General features: G+C 42.4%; 1 protein-coding gene across 2 annotated transcripts in view; it reads left to right on the forward strand.

The window, feature by feature from the left end:
• maoa (monoamine oxidase a) overlaps positions 1-5,553 on the forward strand; it is a 33,964-nt gene extending 28,411 nt beyond the window's left edge. Inside the window, exons 13-15 of one of the 2 annotated variants that reach the window (XM_086144877.1) lie at positions 312-423; positions 2,336-2,398; positions 2,484-5,553. In XM_086144877.1, coding sequence (XP_086001003.1) covers positions 312-423; positions 2,336-2,398; positions 2,484-2,639 — 331 coding nt within the window. In that variant the 3' untranslated portion in view covers positions 2,640-5,553. Of the gene's footprint in view, positions 1-311; positions 424-1,157; positions 1,471-2,335; positions 2,399-2,483 lie in introns of those variants that run through there. The other variant, XM_086144878.1, reaches the window with a different exon arrangement.
• The last annotated feature ends 12,047 nt before the right edge of the window (positions 5,554-17,600 follow it).

Consider the following 17,600-nt stretch of genomic DNA (forward strand, 5'->3'; position numbering starts at 1 on the left):
AAGCTAAAATGAAGATAAACATTACATTTATGCAAGCCTATATTTATATCGATGAAACTTTTATTATTGTGAAATCTGAAGAATGTAGGGTTTCAAAAACCTGAAAATGTACATTCTTGTGCAGATTAAACTCTAACTTTGAAATCTCTGCCTTGAATTTGTCCAAAAGCAATTGTTTACCCTATCGCACAATAGCTGGAACGGAACGTCATCTTGTCCCAATTGAAACGCAGTGATTGTTTCCGGTGGTTAGTCGGTGTAAATGTAATCAAAGGGCACCTCTGTTCTACGTGATCCTCTCTGTCCTGCAGGGTTCTGAGGGAGCCGGTGGGTCGGTTGTACTTCGCGGGAACGGAGACGGCCACGGAATGGAGTGGCTACATGGAGGGGGCAGTGCAGGCCGGCGAGAGGGCCGCCAGAGAGGTAACGCACTCACATTCATAGCGCGGCCTTCTGGACGTTAATCCATTCGCAGTTTTAGCAAAGAAAGAAACAAAAACAAACTCTTTTCACGTAATATTCTAACAGTGGTGGGACATCAGGGCCTGCAAGGCCTTCCCTGCTGGCGTGAAAAATATCATAATCACAGACTGATTTTAATTATAATTTGTCCATGATTCGCTCTGTCACTGGCTGTGTTTCTTCCAGACATGTATTTTCATATGAAAGCATTTAGCCAATCACATTTCAGCCAGTACTTGTTGCCAGGCAGGGTCAAAGTCAAGGAAGTCTGCCTGGAGGCCTGCAGAATCAGATTCACAGGCCCTCAAGCAAAAGAAAAGTGTCTATGAAACTGTTGCTTCAACCAGTCCAATTTTAAGTTGTGACACTAGGGCCTTCTAGAAGGCCGACACTAATGTCAGCATGTCGCTTTTGATAAGATAGTCAGAGAGTGTACTAGCCAGAGCCAGCAGGCTGCATCTGTAGCACGCTGCATGAACACAAATACAGTTGTGTTGATGTAATAGCTAATTTGTCAACCCATGATGGCTGAAGAAGCCATTTTCAAGATGGACTTTTCAAGAAAACATGAAGAAAGGTCATTTTTATAGCCATAAAAGAGTTATTGAGGGGTGGAGTGACACCCGCCACTGTATTTTAATACATACAAAATTACATTAATTTTGACACATTAGAGTTTTGTTTTATCTTTGCAGTTTCTTCTTCCTTCATCTTTACAACCAGCCAGTCCAGCGTAACACCAGGACCTTACAGCGCCCTCTTGTGATTCAGCAGGGGCATAAATTAAGACTCGACGCTCAAATTCTTTTCAGCTTCCTTATTCAGATCAGTCATTTGTTGATTATCTACGCCAATTATCTCCTGTACTCACCAATGACAGCCTATCCCAGCTGCCATTTGGGTTCCCCCCCAACCAGGCGTTGGCAGCCATCATCCCTCAAAGAGCCATTTGGATGCGTTTCCTACCAAAAAAGAAGATTCCCAGGAAACACAAAACCCTTTTGACATGTAAAATGAAGATAACACACCGCATATATCTTTTTTTTTCTGTTTGTGATTTGTATAAAAGAGGGTGTTGCAGTTATAAAATCAATGAGCTGCTACAGAGAAAACAAAATTCTATTTCTGCATGCAACAAAAATATTTTGCACTCCGAACAAAAGAGGCGGTCAAAGGTTACATTCAAATAAAACACCCGAGTCCTCCTCATTTTTAGGAAATTAAAGGCTGAATTTTAATTGCCTCCACAAGAAACCAAAAATGCCGTCCTGTCCGTGTGCCGTCATCGTTTTATCCCGTGTACTGGGGTGTGCAGTCAGCTGTCACCACAAATAAAAGAGGGCTATTGCACTGCAAAATATATTTGCAAATTAAATAGCCAATTAAAGCATTTATTTTAACCGGTTAATGTGATTTTTGTTCCCGAACTTCAGCACACAGCGTCTGCACATCAGGGCTATAAAATCTCAATCAATGTTTTATTTCAATGTTAAAAGACCGCCAAAAGGTCCAAATTTCAATTTGAAAAAAGAATGAAGTAAAACACGATTAACTTTAAATGGAATACTCATTATTTATTTTGCAAAGCCACAGGAAATCGCAGCGGAGGAATGAAATAGTTACATGTGGCTGAACGTGATCCCTTTCAACTGACTTTACAACGTTCCCTGTTTATTTTCACTGATCAAATTCTTGTTTTTCCTTTTGCGGTCACAGTCCCGATTCTCAAGGGTTAATTCTTGAAATTTTGTTTTCACCCTTTTTTTTCTTTTTTTTTTTTAATTTCAAGTCTGCTCAGAAGTGTCTGATTGTGCAGAACGGTTTAAAAATTTATCACATCTTTAAACTGAGTGACCGGCGGTGTGTTTTCCAGGTCTTGTGTGCGATGGGAAAACTCGACCGAAGCCTTATCTGGCAGTCGGAGCCAGATTGTCCGGTAAGGAGGGACTTTTTTTTTCGAACATTGTCACTCCAAATGCAACGTGAAAGTCAAACCTATTGTGCATCTGCACCTCCGACAGGAAGTTCCTGCTTTCCCCTTCGTCACCACCTTCTGGGAGAGGAATTTGCCTTCAGTGCGTGGGCTCTTCAAGCTCTTGGGAGCCTCCACTTTTCTGTCTGTCGCCGCTGCAACCTGCCTGATCGCCTGCAAGAAGGGCCTCCTCTCCCGGAGTTAAGCCTCCCACGACTGTCGTCTCTCTCCTCTGCAGCTTAACGGAAGAAATTTCAATTGACGGTATACGTGTGTGTTTATAGGTCTCTACTTTACGGCCCGGCCTGTAAAGTAGCAAGCTATACAGCTGATGGGATCTTATTTAAGACTGTAAGAGACTGTCCAACTAATGCAAAACAGTGATGAGCCATTACTCTGTGTTCTTAAAGGAGAGGCGTAAGCAAAAGCGGCTTGTCGGAGAAGGATGCTGCTTTTAACGTCAAGTGATTCAGATCGTGAAAACCTATGAAAGAGTCGCTTTCCTTTTTTTTTTTTTTTGGTTGTGGACAAGGTTAGAAATGTGATCGGGCAGGAGTTTGTACGGAAGTCAGACGGCCGAAATCCTCTCGTTCTTTAAAGTCTGGTTCAGCGCCCTCCTAACACATGTCGTTAACAAGTGCAACCTCTCTAACTGTATCAATCAAAACAGAGACTAATCACATTTGTAAAGCTAGAATTATGGCCTAATTGTTGTATTGATCATATTAAATTGTACTGGTGTTCCATAATGAAGAGTGTATATACCACCATTCATATTCAGTACCTTGCCAATGATGTTCACGTTCCCAATTAGTCATCACGCTTCTTTCGTGTGTGCATGTGTGTGTGTGTGTGTGCGTGTGTGTGTGTGCGTGTGCGTGCGTGTGTATCTACTTTGCGTGATTACCTCTGCCGATTTTAGGTGCTGATTCTGACAAAGCTGTTGGTTGAAATCCAGTAGAGATGAGAGTAGAGTAGAATCACAGAATCGCAGAGGATGTTAAATGATAAGTCTGGTGCTATTTTGTATTTTTCTTATCATCAACAAATTCCATGAAAAGACCAAAGGATGGATCCCTCCCACAGCGTTCGGCCCCCATTACTGCCTTAAAACGCATTAATTGAAAATAGTAAAAACACAGCATGTGTTCTTTTACAGCCGCACACCAATTAAGAGTGTGTGTGTGTTTGTGTGTGTGTGTGTGTGTGTTTATCACAGCACCCTCCGCTTGCTTTCTCCTTTTTTGTCTGATTTTCCACCAATTGCCTCGTCTTTGGTCATTAATGGAGTCATGCAGAAACTCTTTCGACATTTCACCGTCTTATCAGTTTGTTTCCCCGCGAGCCATTTGCATTTGCATCGACTGATGCCATTGTTAGCGGCTCTATTTCTCTGATGGTGTCGAGGGATCGGCTTCTACACACACCACCTAGAATGGCGGTTTATTAAATTTATTTTCTGTGCGCGGAAGCTGGAGAGGCATCCGTTGCAATAGGACTTTAAAATAAACACGCAAAATTTTCCAAAGGCCCGGGTCCAAAAATGACAGTAATTATCAACGAACAATAATATTTTGTAATTCTTCCTCTCGAACCGTTTCCCTTTTTCGACCACCTTCGATGCGGAGAGGAGGAAGAGGGACAGCTGGAGAGAAGCAGCTTAGCATTTTTTCATGGTATTTGTTGACAATAAAAAGAATAAGCAGAATAATTCCTGCTGTGTCCGTTCATTTAAGCCCGTATTTAGGGTATTTGTCTTTCGGTAAATGTAACGCAAGCATTTGAATGTATTTTTTTCACAATAGATAGCAATTTGTCGCTGTTCTTTACAACCAGACTTGCATCTTTCATTTAAAGGTCAAGACCTCACATACATTTTCATTTTAATTTCCATTCGCACCTCAATCGCAAGCCACTCCGGAGCAGTCGAGTATTGTTTCGGAGACGTATCCTGCTCCGGCGTCATATTCTAATCGTCTTTGCACCTTAACGAGAGCTTTACTGTTTCCTTTACCGAGCAAGAATCTAGTCACTTTTGTTCTGTGGAGGGTATCTTTGTTTTTGTGAAAAGGGAATTTCATAGCCTGTAGGAGGAGAAAATGGATAAAAACCTGAGGGATTAAACTCAGAGAGGCTATTGACATTTGGAGAAGCAGCTCATTGTTCTCTATCGACAGCTCTAAATGTTATTCGTCCGCCGTGTCGCAGCACTTTGATGTTAACAATCATTTATCGATGGAGAAGTTTTCCGAATAAATTATGAAAAAAAAAAAAAAAAAACGTTTCAGTACGAATCTCATCAGGTGGCTGTTCAGACATCTTGAACCGTGTGTATGTGTGTGTATGTGTGTGTGTGTCTGAATGCCCGCCGTCAGAGTCGTGCTGTTCGTGTCCCAAAGACGAGTGTGCGAGCGAGTGTGTGTGTGTGTGTGTGTGTGTGTGTGTGCTGTCGGTAAAAGTAACTGTCGTGCCTTAATTGAAATCGTGGTGTTTTTGTCATTTCTCTCAAGTGCCTGTGTGACTCTGATTCTCTTCCCCGTCCACTCAGCCGCCCCCCAAACCCTGTTTGCACTGGATGTCTGACGTCAGATTGACCAGGTTGTTGTTTTCTAGCGTCGTCAGTAACCGCGAGTGTTCGAGGATCAGTCCAGTAAAACCTTGTCGTCCGATTTTTTTTTTTCCCCCGATTTCTTTGCGAGCCGTCGCCGCCTCTCGTCCCGGGTGAAGACCAACTTGTGCTTTGTCTTTTGTGATTGCGGTGCTTCACTGTACTTCACTGTCCGTCCCTAAGAATATAAATCCAGTCCCGCCCAGGACTTTCACGCTGACCTTTCACCCTCCTACCCTCATCTGCCGAAATTACTGTCGGATTTCCGAAGGTTGTGGATTTATCCGTCCGAACAAAGGGAACTCTTTCCGAGTTGTCCTGCGCTTTTGATCACGGTCTGATTGTTGACTGTTCTCTGGAGACGTTTGACCGTCTGTCCGTCTTGTCCCACTGTGTGCATGAGCCTCCTTAAACTAATTCTGTGACCGATATTTTGATGTATTCGAATCATCAAACAAAGCTCGTGACATAACAAAAAAAAATGTGAAATAAATCTTTTACTCGTCCAAAAGTTATGTGTGTATTTTTGATCTTTTTGTCTCCAGGATGGGAATTATTTCAATAGTTTGTCACAAGTGTTACTTCAAGTGATCCATACACTCTGGACCAGGTTTAGTGGAAATTGGACTTTCTCCCAAAGCTCAAAACTATACATTTTATAAAATTGCTTTGAATATTCTCATGATTTTAAGCCAATACTTTGGTAATCAGGGCAAATATTTTTAATCGTCCTTTTTTATTATCCATATTTATTTATGTATAATAGCACCTTTTAGTGCCTCCTGATGCTTCACATAAGTCACTTCTTAATCTTTATTTACAGGGACCCTTTGCAAATCACAAAATCCCGCATATTTCGTCGACCCATATTGAAGCTGGGCTCTTTCGATTTTTAGTCACAGTTCGCAGCAAGTGTCTGATTCCAGACACATAGAGCACTCAGGCCATACGTAGTGTGTGTGTGTGTGTGTGTGTGTGGCTTGACTAAAAACCCATCTAGATCTCTCAGAAATACCCCAGGGAGGTCCAGATAGGAAGCTGCTTCCTTCCTTCCTGCTCAGGAGCAGCTCATATTTAAGATCTAATTCTTTGGAGAGAGATAGAGCAGGTTAGGCTTGTTTATCCTCCATTTACCTCCCAGAAACATTAAATATAGGATCATGCTTTCAACCTGATGTCCTGATCTGTCTTTATGTGTGCGAGAGCGTGGCTTCGTGACAGACGTTGCCGTCTTTCATTTTTTTCTATTTAACTTCATCTTCTCTTCACACGTTACACAACAAGACCAATTCTACAAACTCAATAGATGTTATGTTATGAGGCCAGTTTTGACCATTTGAAATTAGGAGGATAGAATTGCCAACTGATGAAACACTGACTGTTGCCGTTTTAATATGATCGAGTGTGTGTGACCACTAGAGGGCGTATGACCCCCACCAATGCAAACAGCACACACACTGCTCCATGAGATTTTAATTTGTTTTTTTGATGTTTGCATTTCTTTTTATAATTGCTAATTATTATAAACATGGAGGAGGAGGAGAAGGGATTAGTCATCTAGTTTGATTTGGCTGGTTGGCATATGGCACTTAAATTGCTCTCATCCCTCACATGTTAATCTGAAATGGCCAGCGGCTTATTCCGTTCCAGACTGACACACACTCTTAGTCACCACAAACACTTTCTAGCAACATGCTCTGATTCCGTGCGCTGGCCGTCTGCACTGCCGCTTTCCCTTCCTTTCACGTAGGTAATACATCTACACACACGCTCTCTCTCCACACACACTGCCCTTTCTTTTAGTGTGCAGCCCTGCTCCTGGCCCTGGCGCGGTTTGCTGGGATATGAAATCTGACATTGTCAATTTGCTTCTCAATCCGTCAGACTGGGAATTGAATTCTGAGATGGCAACGTTGTGGGACCCTGGGACTCGGAGCTGCGGCCGCAGTGAGCACCGCCCACCGGCGCCCGACTCCCAAGTTCCCTCAACGGCGAGATCGTCTGCAGTGTGCCGTTAAATGTTCCCACTCCTGGACTCGGCGTTACCCCTGCAGGTCTCTGCTGGCACAACAGCGAGTTACCTTAAAAATAACTGAGGGAAAAGTGTTTCTGCCTTTGAAGGCTGTGAAAAATAAAGCGGTATCTCAGTGCGTCTCCTTATCTAACCTCGCAACCTTTTAGACCAGGGGAGTCAAACTCAAATACACAGTGGGCCAAAATTCGCGGGCCAACATTGATATTTATTGAAAAAAATATTCCCCCAGATATAACACTCCACCTTTTCATATGGATCCAAACAAGTTTTGCTTAAAAAAGAAATATGGAACAAGCATAGCTTAATGCTATACAATATTTAACTTAGTATTACACACATGCAAAATCCTGTTTTCTGCCTAAGTAGCAGGGTGCCAGTATTAGCATAAGGTCGCAATGGCTCATATAAACAGAGGAGAGGGCGTTTATGGGTCCTGTTGTGATTTTCGTGCCAAAACACCTGTAGAAAATTCCGGGATTTGTAGAATTAGCAATACGTGCACTGTAGACTATACCGGCGGGCCAGCTCTAATAGTCATTTGGTATGGCTTTGCGGGCCAAATATAATTACAGTGCGGGCCAAATTTGGCCCGCGGGCTTGAGTTTGACACCTATGTTGTAGACCAGGGGTGTCAAACTCAAGGCCCGTGGGCCGAATTAGGACAATGAACAGGTTTAATCCGGCTCACAAAGCTAGAAAATACCAGGTTTGAGGATTGAATTGAACAATTGGTACGTAACAGTAGCTCATATGTCATGATTTTACCCATCTGGCCCACCTTAGAATAAATTTTCCTCTGTGTTGCTCCTGAGCTAAAATGAGACATATGACACATATGTTGTGTCACCTTCAAACGCTCTGGTATCGGGAAACCGTGTCTCTACCTCATAAGGACCCATGAAATACAAGCATAGTCAAAACTGAAGATTTTGGTGTTTTTTTTAACTTAAGGTGAAAGTCAAATTTGCATAGCAGGCAGATTTTAGACGGCGTCAATTTTTGGTATCCCGTCGTTTGAAGTCTTTCCCCTACAGCAAGCTAACCTTAATTCTCACTGAAGCATTTTAATGCAAACACCGGTTTAAGACAAATGCCAGGAGAAGAAACAAATCCCAAAATTAAATTGAAATTAATATCCTGATGTTTATGAATCCCCTTTTTTTCCTAAGGAATGGTCATAAAGATTCCTCTGTGGGTGGAGAAAATCACGTAAGCTATTTCACTTCTAATGTATTTCTTAAATAATTGGCTTTTCTGCTCTCTCAAAAAAAACAACCAGACTGTCATTCCTGAGAAAATAAATCCCATTTCTACATCTACCATAATAAATACTTATTCAAGCAGAATGAATATATATATATAATTTTTTTTTTTTTACATTATGACCAAGTGATTGGTGGTTAATGGACTGATTGATTTGCTAAACCAACGTGAATTTCAACATTTCAAGCCGGCTAAGTTTTGTGGGTGGGTGTTGCATTCACTGTCATCAGCTTTAAGATCCAGGAGAGACCCTGCTCTTTATCACGGGAAATTTAAGCATCATTACTTCTTATCCCCCTTGACTTTATAAGACACTTTATGTAATTAGGGCGTAGGACGGTACTCTCCCAGTCAGCAACACACCAGACAAGTTGAGTTCTCCTCACAGCTGCTGGAGGCTCTTTGACTTATTGTTCTGGGCCGGTGGGACCTTCACTGCCATCTCCTCAATTGATTGCAGCATCTTGTCTTGTTAGACTTTTCACAGTTCGCATCCATGATCTGTGGGACGTGCATGCAGAAACGTACAAAAATGGATCCGGTTCTGCATTTCTTGTTATGAAAAAATCCAAGTGTCAAGCAAAGAGACTGTTCTGAGGAGCCTTTTTAGTGCCACGCCAAGGCGATTCCAGTGGAACTACACCATTAGCTGCAGAATGGCGTCTTAGCGACGATGAAAGAGCACCGAGTAGCGCTTTTCATCTGACACAGAGCCGTCACGGCCCGGTAATCATAACCATCGCTCGCACGTGCCAAGTGCAGAGACGGAGAACTTTAGCGAAAGAAAACATGTAAAAGTTAGATATCTCGAATCGGGGGTGACGGCGCCGAAACACAGAGAGGTAAAGACGAAGGTCGGCGCTCTGATAATGAGGCTGCTTGGTGCTCCGGATGAGACGGACGTCTGATTTAGACGTCTCCTCGCTACAAGCCCTGGCTATCTGACCCAGAAACAGCCACGTGACCTCTGACCCCAACAAGTATTTCCTCCGTTGCTTCCTCTGACAGCAGACCAGACACTCTTTGATTCTGCCAATTTACAACGTGAGTCCCGGGACGTTATTTCCACCTGTTTCAGGTAGGAAGGATTTTGCTTCCTTTTGGTTGTTAGTGGTAAGTTTTCCTAATGAGAACCTTCTTTCTGTATTGTTCCTTTCTTTGATTTGAGCGGGACCCAACCTGCCCCTTCTTTCTTAGTTCAGTTATTGACCGTAAATCAACATGTTTGTTTGCAAGCTTCCATCATTTTTTATTTTGTTAAATACCAATTACACCTGGTCTTATGTTGCTGCCCTTTCCCTTTTCGAGCCAGGAATTAACATGAACATTCAGTCTTGATGTACTTGAGAACTGGAAAAACTAATTGCACTTTTTCAGGATACTGAGACTAAAATCTATTTCAAAAAGCAATTTCATAGACTTCAAACTTTCCTAATAGTTTCCCTTCGGAGCCCCTTTGTGTTTCAAAGTATGGACACATATTTTGAGAAACTTTGTGGTACACAGCAAAATATTTTACTTGCAGGTTTAAATGTACAGTAAAAACTGAGCACATTCCAAACGTGCTTTTGAAATCACAAATAGATGTGAAATGCAATAATTTACCGGTTTATTTCTCGTCGTGGTCTGCATTACCCCGGCGCCGCCGTCATTGTAGACGAGAAAGCAATCAAATCAAAGTAAAAGCGGGCCGGATGGACCCTGCTCTCCGCAGACCTTTCCATCACCACTCCAAAGAGATAAATAACCGGGGTAAAAAAATAAATTCATCCGAGGCTCCGAGGGGGGGACGAGAGGAGAGAAGGGAGGGAGAGAAAGTCAAGGGAGGCTTTCTGAGTCTTAATCCCTCGAGTGAAGGGACTGCAGAACAAGTCGAGCCCCGCAAAACCAAAACGGTATTTTCTCCATCCCTCCCTCTTTTCACTCAGTCTTTATAGTCAACGCTTTGCTCCCGTGTTTCCCATTGATCCGTTACAGTGAAAGCTGTAAAATAAACACACCAACGGTGCGCTCTCATTTCCCCTGCTGGTTCAGATGTGGCCCATTTAAAACGCGCAATGCCTTAGAGGGCGGAACAGCTAATCGCAAGTCATTCGAGTCTCCATAAATGGCAACCTGGCTTAATCACATTGGCGTGAGGCCGTGTGCTGTGAGTGTTATTTGATTATTCCACCTCGCTGAAGATCCACAAGATGCTTCTGGAGGGAAGTTTGAAATGACATGGAGCAGAAGCGGCGCAGTGAGTTGTTTTAGAAAATTCCCCAGGATTCACATCCGCGAGAGAGAGCGTCGCAGAAATGGATCCAGCTTTCACTGTGAATTAAAAGATAAAAAGGCGTCCATTCCAGTGACAAATCACTGAGGAAGATGTCTCTCTAAATTTGGACACAGCCAACCCTTCAGCACATTGGTTATAAAATAATTTTGGGTACAAAGTGACGATACCCCTGGGGGTGAAAAAAAGAGAAAATACCAGAAAGCGGCTTTGCATTTGCGAGCTCTAAATTGGGGAGCCATGTGAGGGCTTTTATTTTTTTGGAGTCGTGAGAAATACATGTTACTGCAAATTCCAAAGAAACACACATCGCTACACGACAACAATAGTCTGATTTTATCTCCAGTCCACGATCAAAATGTCCAACGTGCAGAAAAAGAGTTAAAAATTCAAAGAGAACTTTGCTATCCGTTTCCTCTGCACTCATTAGGTATTTTTCACTTCAGCGTACATATGCAAATCCCTAATCCGCCCAATAATATTAATATTAATATCCATAATAACATTCAGAAATGCACATCATATTTTTTCGCATAGCAAGTGGTGCAGCCTGGGATCACGGCTGATCTGCTGTCATGACCTCGTGACCAGGCAAGAACTGAACCTGATGGAAACAGCAGCTTTTGTGACGTTTGAGTTTAAAAGCAATTGGTTCGTTTTTGGAAAAACCTGTGACTACTGGCGAGTGCCATAAAATCTGGAGATTTAGCGAAGAGCCTGGATTACCATCATGACTGGTGTACCCTGGCTCTAAGAGCTGACCTCTGATTGGTTCATTGATGATTTTCACAAACCACTGATTTGATGAGGCAACTTGGAACAAACCCTCAGTGCAATCTGAAACACAGTGGTCATGCACTTTAGACCAGGGGCGTCAAACTCTGGCCTGACGGGATACCAAAAATTTGCACTGTCTAAAATCTGCTTGCTATGCAAATTTGACTTTCACCTTAAATCTTCTGTTTTGAATATGCTTGGATTTCACAGGTCCTTATGAGGCGGAGACACGTTTTCCCGACACCGGAGCGTTTGAAGTTCTGCATGTCTACAACATAGGTGTCAAACTCAGGCCCGCGGGCCAAATTTGGCCCGCACAGTAATTTTATTTTGCCTGCAAAGCCATACTAAATGACTATTAGAGCTGGCCTGCCGGTATAGTCTACAGTGCATGTATCGCTAATTCTACAAATCCCAGAATTTTTGGTGTTTTGGCACGAAAATCACATCAGGATCCATAAACGCCCCCTTCTCTGTTGACAGTAGTCATGGCGACCTTATGCTAATACTGGCACCCTGCTACTTAGGCAGAAAACAGGATTTTGCATGTGTGTAATATTAAGTTATATATTGTATAGTATTAATCTATGCTTGTTCCATATTTCTTTTTTAAGCAAAACTTGTTTGGGTCCATATGAAAAGGTGGATTGTTATATCTGGAGGAAGATTTTTTTCAATTAATATCAATGTGACTTTGTCCCGGTTTTGAAATTTGGCCCACTGTGTATTTGAGTTTGATACCCCTGCTTTAGACTATCAAAATAATTTGATTATAACGTTGATTTGCGTGCCAGCGAGCATCAAGAACTTGTATGTCAGTTTCAAAAATCCAATCCTTCAAATGGAACAGATGCTTTTCACTAAGTGTATTTCATTTCAATCTGCTTCTAGCCGTTCCGACACAAACCCAATATTTCAACACGTTAAATGTTGACAAAAGGAGGCGTAAAACAATGGTCTTTTACTTATCACAAGCACATACATCGCTCACGGTCCAATACGGTCTCTGGTACTGAACTGCTTTCAGGGAGCTGCGGTTACATAATAAAAGACAAAGAAATCCTCACAATCTGTTGAGCAAGCTAAGATTCAGAGTTTACTTAGAGTGATTGGAAAGTATTATGAGTCAGCAGATAAAGAGGGAGATATAGTCTCACCCATAAATCCCTGCAGCACTGGGAGGCTGTAGCCTTCAGTTAGTGAATGCATTTAATCACGGGGCCAGAGCACATTTGAAATTGGTCAGGCTCGCCGCCCCTGTCGGGCCACAACAAATGCATTATTAAGAGACTCTGACGGAAAACTAAAACCCTCCACCTGCTCTCTCACTCTTATAATACAGCGCTGAACGTCAACAGATTTTTTGATCTCACGTGATGAGCTCCACTTTGTAGCTCATGACGAGAGTTTCGAATGCATTTCGAAAGAATTGCAGGTGGAGGTCGAGCTTGCCTGCACGGTGAAGCAGTGACGTGCGGTGAGGTTCATGGCTGGTGAGGCACGAGAACTGCTTGCCTCACTTAGCGACTCTTTGCAGGCGTTTTACAATTGCTCATCAACAGAAACTAGTAACATGTATACGGTCATTGCCAAAAAAATACAGTACATTGGAAATGTAGTTTTTAGAGGAAAAGTGTTTCAACATTTTAATAGTGACATACAGATACAGCAATACGGTCTGAGTGCAGCGCACGCCAGCAGTCGGCCATCATTGCGCAATCTACGCCGAGGCTCAACAGTCCACGGCCTCACCACATGTCTGTTCTCAATAAATGTGAAAATCCAGCAATTATGAATGGAAAAAACAATCCAAATCTGGCAAAGTTAAATGAAAAATACTTGTATGTTGAAAATCACTGATAAATATAACCATTTCATTCTTTTTTTCATTTGACGTTTCTTTCTGTCCAAAATTGGCAAGTGAGGCACGGCCTTTCCTGCCTCCCCTGACTGCATGTCACTGCGGTGAAGGATGCTGATGTTTTGGGCAAATATTCTTCAGATTTTGTGCCAGGACACAGACGTAGCCTCTCTTTCCTCCCTCCTGCCCCCTCAAACGGAGAGCAATGGCTGCTGCTGGTAACTTGCTCAAATCTGTCTCGATGCGTTCACACATTGGCATTCTGCACAGCAATGGAATATGTGAGAGTGCTCTGAGGGGTCAGTAGACAGGAAAAGTCAATTTGAGAAATTTTCTGGTGGCTGTCGGTGGCTAATAGTCAAAAAATCAACCTTTGTTGTAGATAAAGTGGTTTCAGTCGTCAACCAACAAGCTACATAAGAATAAGAATAAGAATAAGAATAAGAATAAGAATAAGAATAAGAATAAGAATAAGAATAAGAATAAGAATAAGAATAAGAATAAGAATAAGAATAAGAATAAGAATAAGAATAAGAATAAGAATAAGAATAAGAATAGGAATAAGAATAAGAATAAGAATAAGAATAAGAATAAGAATAAGAACAACTTTATTTATCCCTAAGGAAATTGTTGTGCCAGAGTTACAAGAAAAACATAACAATAATAAATGATAGTAGCAAATTGTATAAACAGTAAAAAAAAAGAAGGGGGGGAGGGGTAAGATATACAAATAAACTATAAAGTGTCTTAAGTACCAAGTGAAAGATAAGGAGTGCACAAGAGTATGAAAAAGTATTGTATATGTAGCTGTTATGAAATGAAATATTGCACAGTTATGAACATATAAACAGACAAATTATTACATTTTATCTACAGTAGGTCTGAAAACGTAATTTCTTTTCACATGAGGTCGGATACATGAGAAGGCTCTGCCAAATGAATATTTTCAAGCTTCCAAACCCAAAAGGATGATGGGCAATTGTGGGTTCCGTCTGACGGGGTGAACAATAAACACTGATGGATACTGTTTCCATACAGGAGCCCCAGGAAGTCCTCCCAGAGGCTTCTGGGTTCATTATACATCAAACTGAAATTTTGATTTCAATCCCTCAGTGACGCCTCAGTATCCTTTACTCGGTTAATTGAATTCAAGCAGCGGAGTGAATATATGATTTTTTTTTTTCATCTATTCATACTAATCTGAAACCTTCCCGATAAAAGACATCAGTTGGTACGGAGGCAAAAAGCAGCTGGATTGGTTTTGCTGTTTGAAAAGACGCAGCATTACAAATATGTGAAATGTATTAGATGGTCCACGTCCGCTCTCACCGCCGGCTTTTAAACATTTTCCAAGCAATCCAGCTAAATATCTGAAAACAGCACGACGATACAAGGAAACTAAGCACTGACCTTGATCTATTCAAAGTAGTCGGAGCATCAAAGAGACGCTACCGCTGCCTTCATCTCGGTAGAGATTGAGTCACGTTGCCGACCCTCATTCGGAGAAGGGACAAATAATTGGGATGCAGGCTGCAGTAGGCCTTCGGATATCCCTAATGGAGAGGAGACGGCCTCGGGAGTTGCTGTCCCTCTCTAGCCCGCTCACAGATGGTAGATTCACTCTCAGTCTCCCGTCTCCCAGGCATGACCCCGTTCACACGCTCCACTGGCCACCTGCACAGCGTTCAGCGCGACCCACGGCCGGAACAGGGAGGCTGGGAAGGGGAGGCAGGAACCGGATGAAAGGCTGTCGATACGAGGGCGCTCTGACATAAGACGAGGCAGAGGAGCTGGTAATAGAGGCATAATTAGACTTTGATTAAGATCGTCGCCGAGCCAAAAACGATGACTTTTTGTAAGTTTCCCGGGTTCGATCTCACACATCTGCATTTAATGCAAGACGTTCGAAAAGAAGAAATTCAAGGGTTTCTGGGAAAAAATCTGATTTATGTTTATTTTGAATGTATACCTGAAACAGGAATTACTTTAGGAATTTGGAAAATGCAATTTTTGCGGATCAACTCGTCTGAAAACCCTTTTGGTGAGGGGCTTTTGTTCGTAATGCATTTTTTATCTTTTATGTTACTTGCCCCCAGGAGTTTCCATCTATCCATCCATTATCTTTTGCTCTCCGACTTAGAGTCGCGGGGATGCTGGACCCGTCGTCAGACAATCGCAAGGCCGCATATACAGACAGACAACCGTTCACTCTCTCATTCACACATCCGGGCAATTTTCCCAATTATTCCATTTGACCTCCTGCATGTTTTTGGACTGCGGGAGGAAACCCGCACAGACACGGGGGGAACATGCAAACTCGACACAGAAAAGTCCCCAGTCGGAATTGAACCGAGGTGTTTTTGTGCAGTGAAGCAAAAGAAAAATGTCCTCGTATTGGAACAATGTGTTTATTTACAGCAAATGAACCAGCAGAAAGAGTGGAAAGAAATATAAAAAATGCAGTTAAATGCTGTTAACATCAAACTACTCATAAGAATAAGAATAAGATTAGGAATAAGAAAAATGGGAAGATTAACGATCACAATATAGATATATGAAATAAGCCTTCTATCTAGATCATAGGTGTCAAACTCTGGCCCGCGGGCCAAATTTGGCCCGCACTGTAATTATATTTGGCCCGCTAAGCCATACCAAATGACTATTAGAGTAGGCCCGCTGGTATAGTCTACAGTGCATGTATCGCTAATTCTACAAATCCCGGAATTTTCTGCTGGTGTTTTGTCACAAAAATCACATCAGGACCCATAAACGCCCTCTCCTCTGTTGACGGTAGTCATAGCAACCTTATGCTAATACTGGCACCCTGCTACTTTGGCAGAAAACAGGATTTTGCATGTGTGTAATATTAAGTTATATATTGTACAGTATTAAGCGTTGCTTGTTCCATATTTCATTTTTAAGCAAAACTTGTTTGGGTCCATATGAAAAGGTTCATTGTTATATCTGGAGGAAGATTTTTTCCTATAAATATCAATGTTGGCCCACGACTTTGTCCAGGTTTTGAATCTTGCCCCACTGTATATTTGAGTTTGACACTCCTGATCTAGAGCGCTTCTTTTTTTAAACTTGTTTTTTTTAATGTGAATACAAATTTTGCTAACACTGAACATTCTGCCTACATCTGTTTGTGGACTTTTCTTCAATAAATAGAAAGGTAAGTGGCAGAGCTCTGCTCTATTTTTATATCGTGCTACTTTATCAGCAGACAATTTTGGTTACCTTGCCGCCTCCCCATCGCGACCAATAGTCTACCCTTCTGCTCTCCTGCGTTCTAGCTCTCCTTGCTTCATGCTCCTCCATACGCCTCCCTGATGCTTATTCAGCACCGGCTCAAACCTGACATTTGGCTAAACGCTGCATGTGGCGAGATATATAAAAAGTCGGAGAGGGGGGAGCGGTTACGGCGAGAGGACAGAGGTGAAATTACAGAGCCGTGATAGACAAGACAGGTCATAACAAAGGTGGCAGGTGTTAATAAGGAGACTACGAAGGAAGAACAATGACTGATAGAGATAAGATGGATAAATAGAAATGAGGGCGTTGTGTTGGGCTTTCGCTCCACCTTGATCCCCCGAAGGTCCAGACAATCCTTAGCAACCTCCTCTGTCCATGACGACAGCGGTGAAAAAGCAGCTGCCGGCTACGTTTACAGATCCTTTATGTTTCCTGACTGATGACAGATGGGAGTACAGTGGGAGGAGAACAAACACTGAGGGAACTACAGCATCGCTCCATTTCTTTCTTTCTTCTGCACTCAGCGGGAAAAACACCAAAGATTCAACAATAATATACAATCAACCAAGTATTTCAGGAGCTTTGTGAAGCTCTCGCTGTTACTTCCTGGACTGAATGTATTGTCTCCACTAACTGCCGCCTTTTTACACAAATGACAAAGCTGCAGTTTCCCTCCTGACATCCAGTAATGGCTCAGAGTGATTTAAATGTCTTAGTTACCGTGTGTTTTGTGTAAGGCCGGCAACCTTGTATATGTGTGTGTTTGCTTGAGCCCATGTGTGTGTGTGTGTGTGTTTGCGTAGGGTTTTTAGTTGCATAATTCTCCACAGAAGGGAGATGAGAAACAGTCGCCCAGGCAGGCAGTCAGGGTGATAAAGCACACACACACACACACACACACACACACACACACACACACCAACATCAGCCAAAACCAATCCTTGCTTATTGCCTTCCTCCCCTTTGAAGTTCCAGCATAAGGATATGCAAGTGTGGGGAATCTCCTTAGCTGCTGTTTTCCCTGGTGGCCTGAATCCCCGCTTGTTTATGTTCTCGGCTCCAAGATCACCGTTGAGAAAAATAGTAACGTAA

The sequence above is a fragment of the Fistularia commersonii genome, chromosome 4, assembly GCF_037954325.1.
Source record: "Fistularia commersonii isolate RoL2024-O1a breed Wild chromosome 4, RoL_Fcom_v1.0, whole genome shotgun sequence".
Classification (NCBI taxonomy): Eukaryota; Metazoa; Chordata; class Actinopteri; order Syngnathiformes; family Fistulariidae; genus Fistularia; species Fistularia commersonii.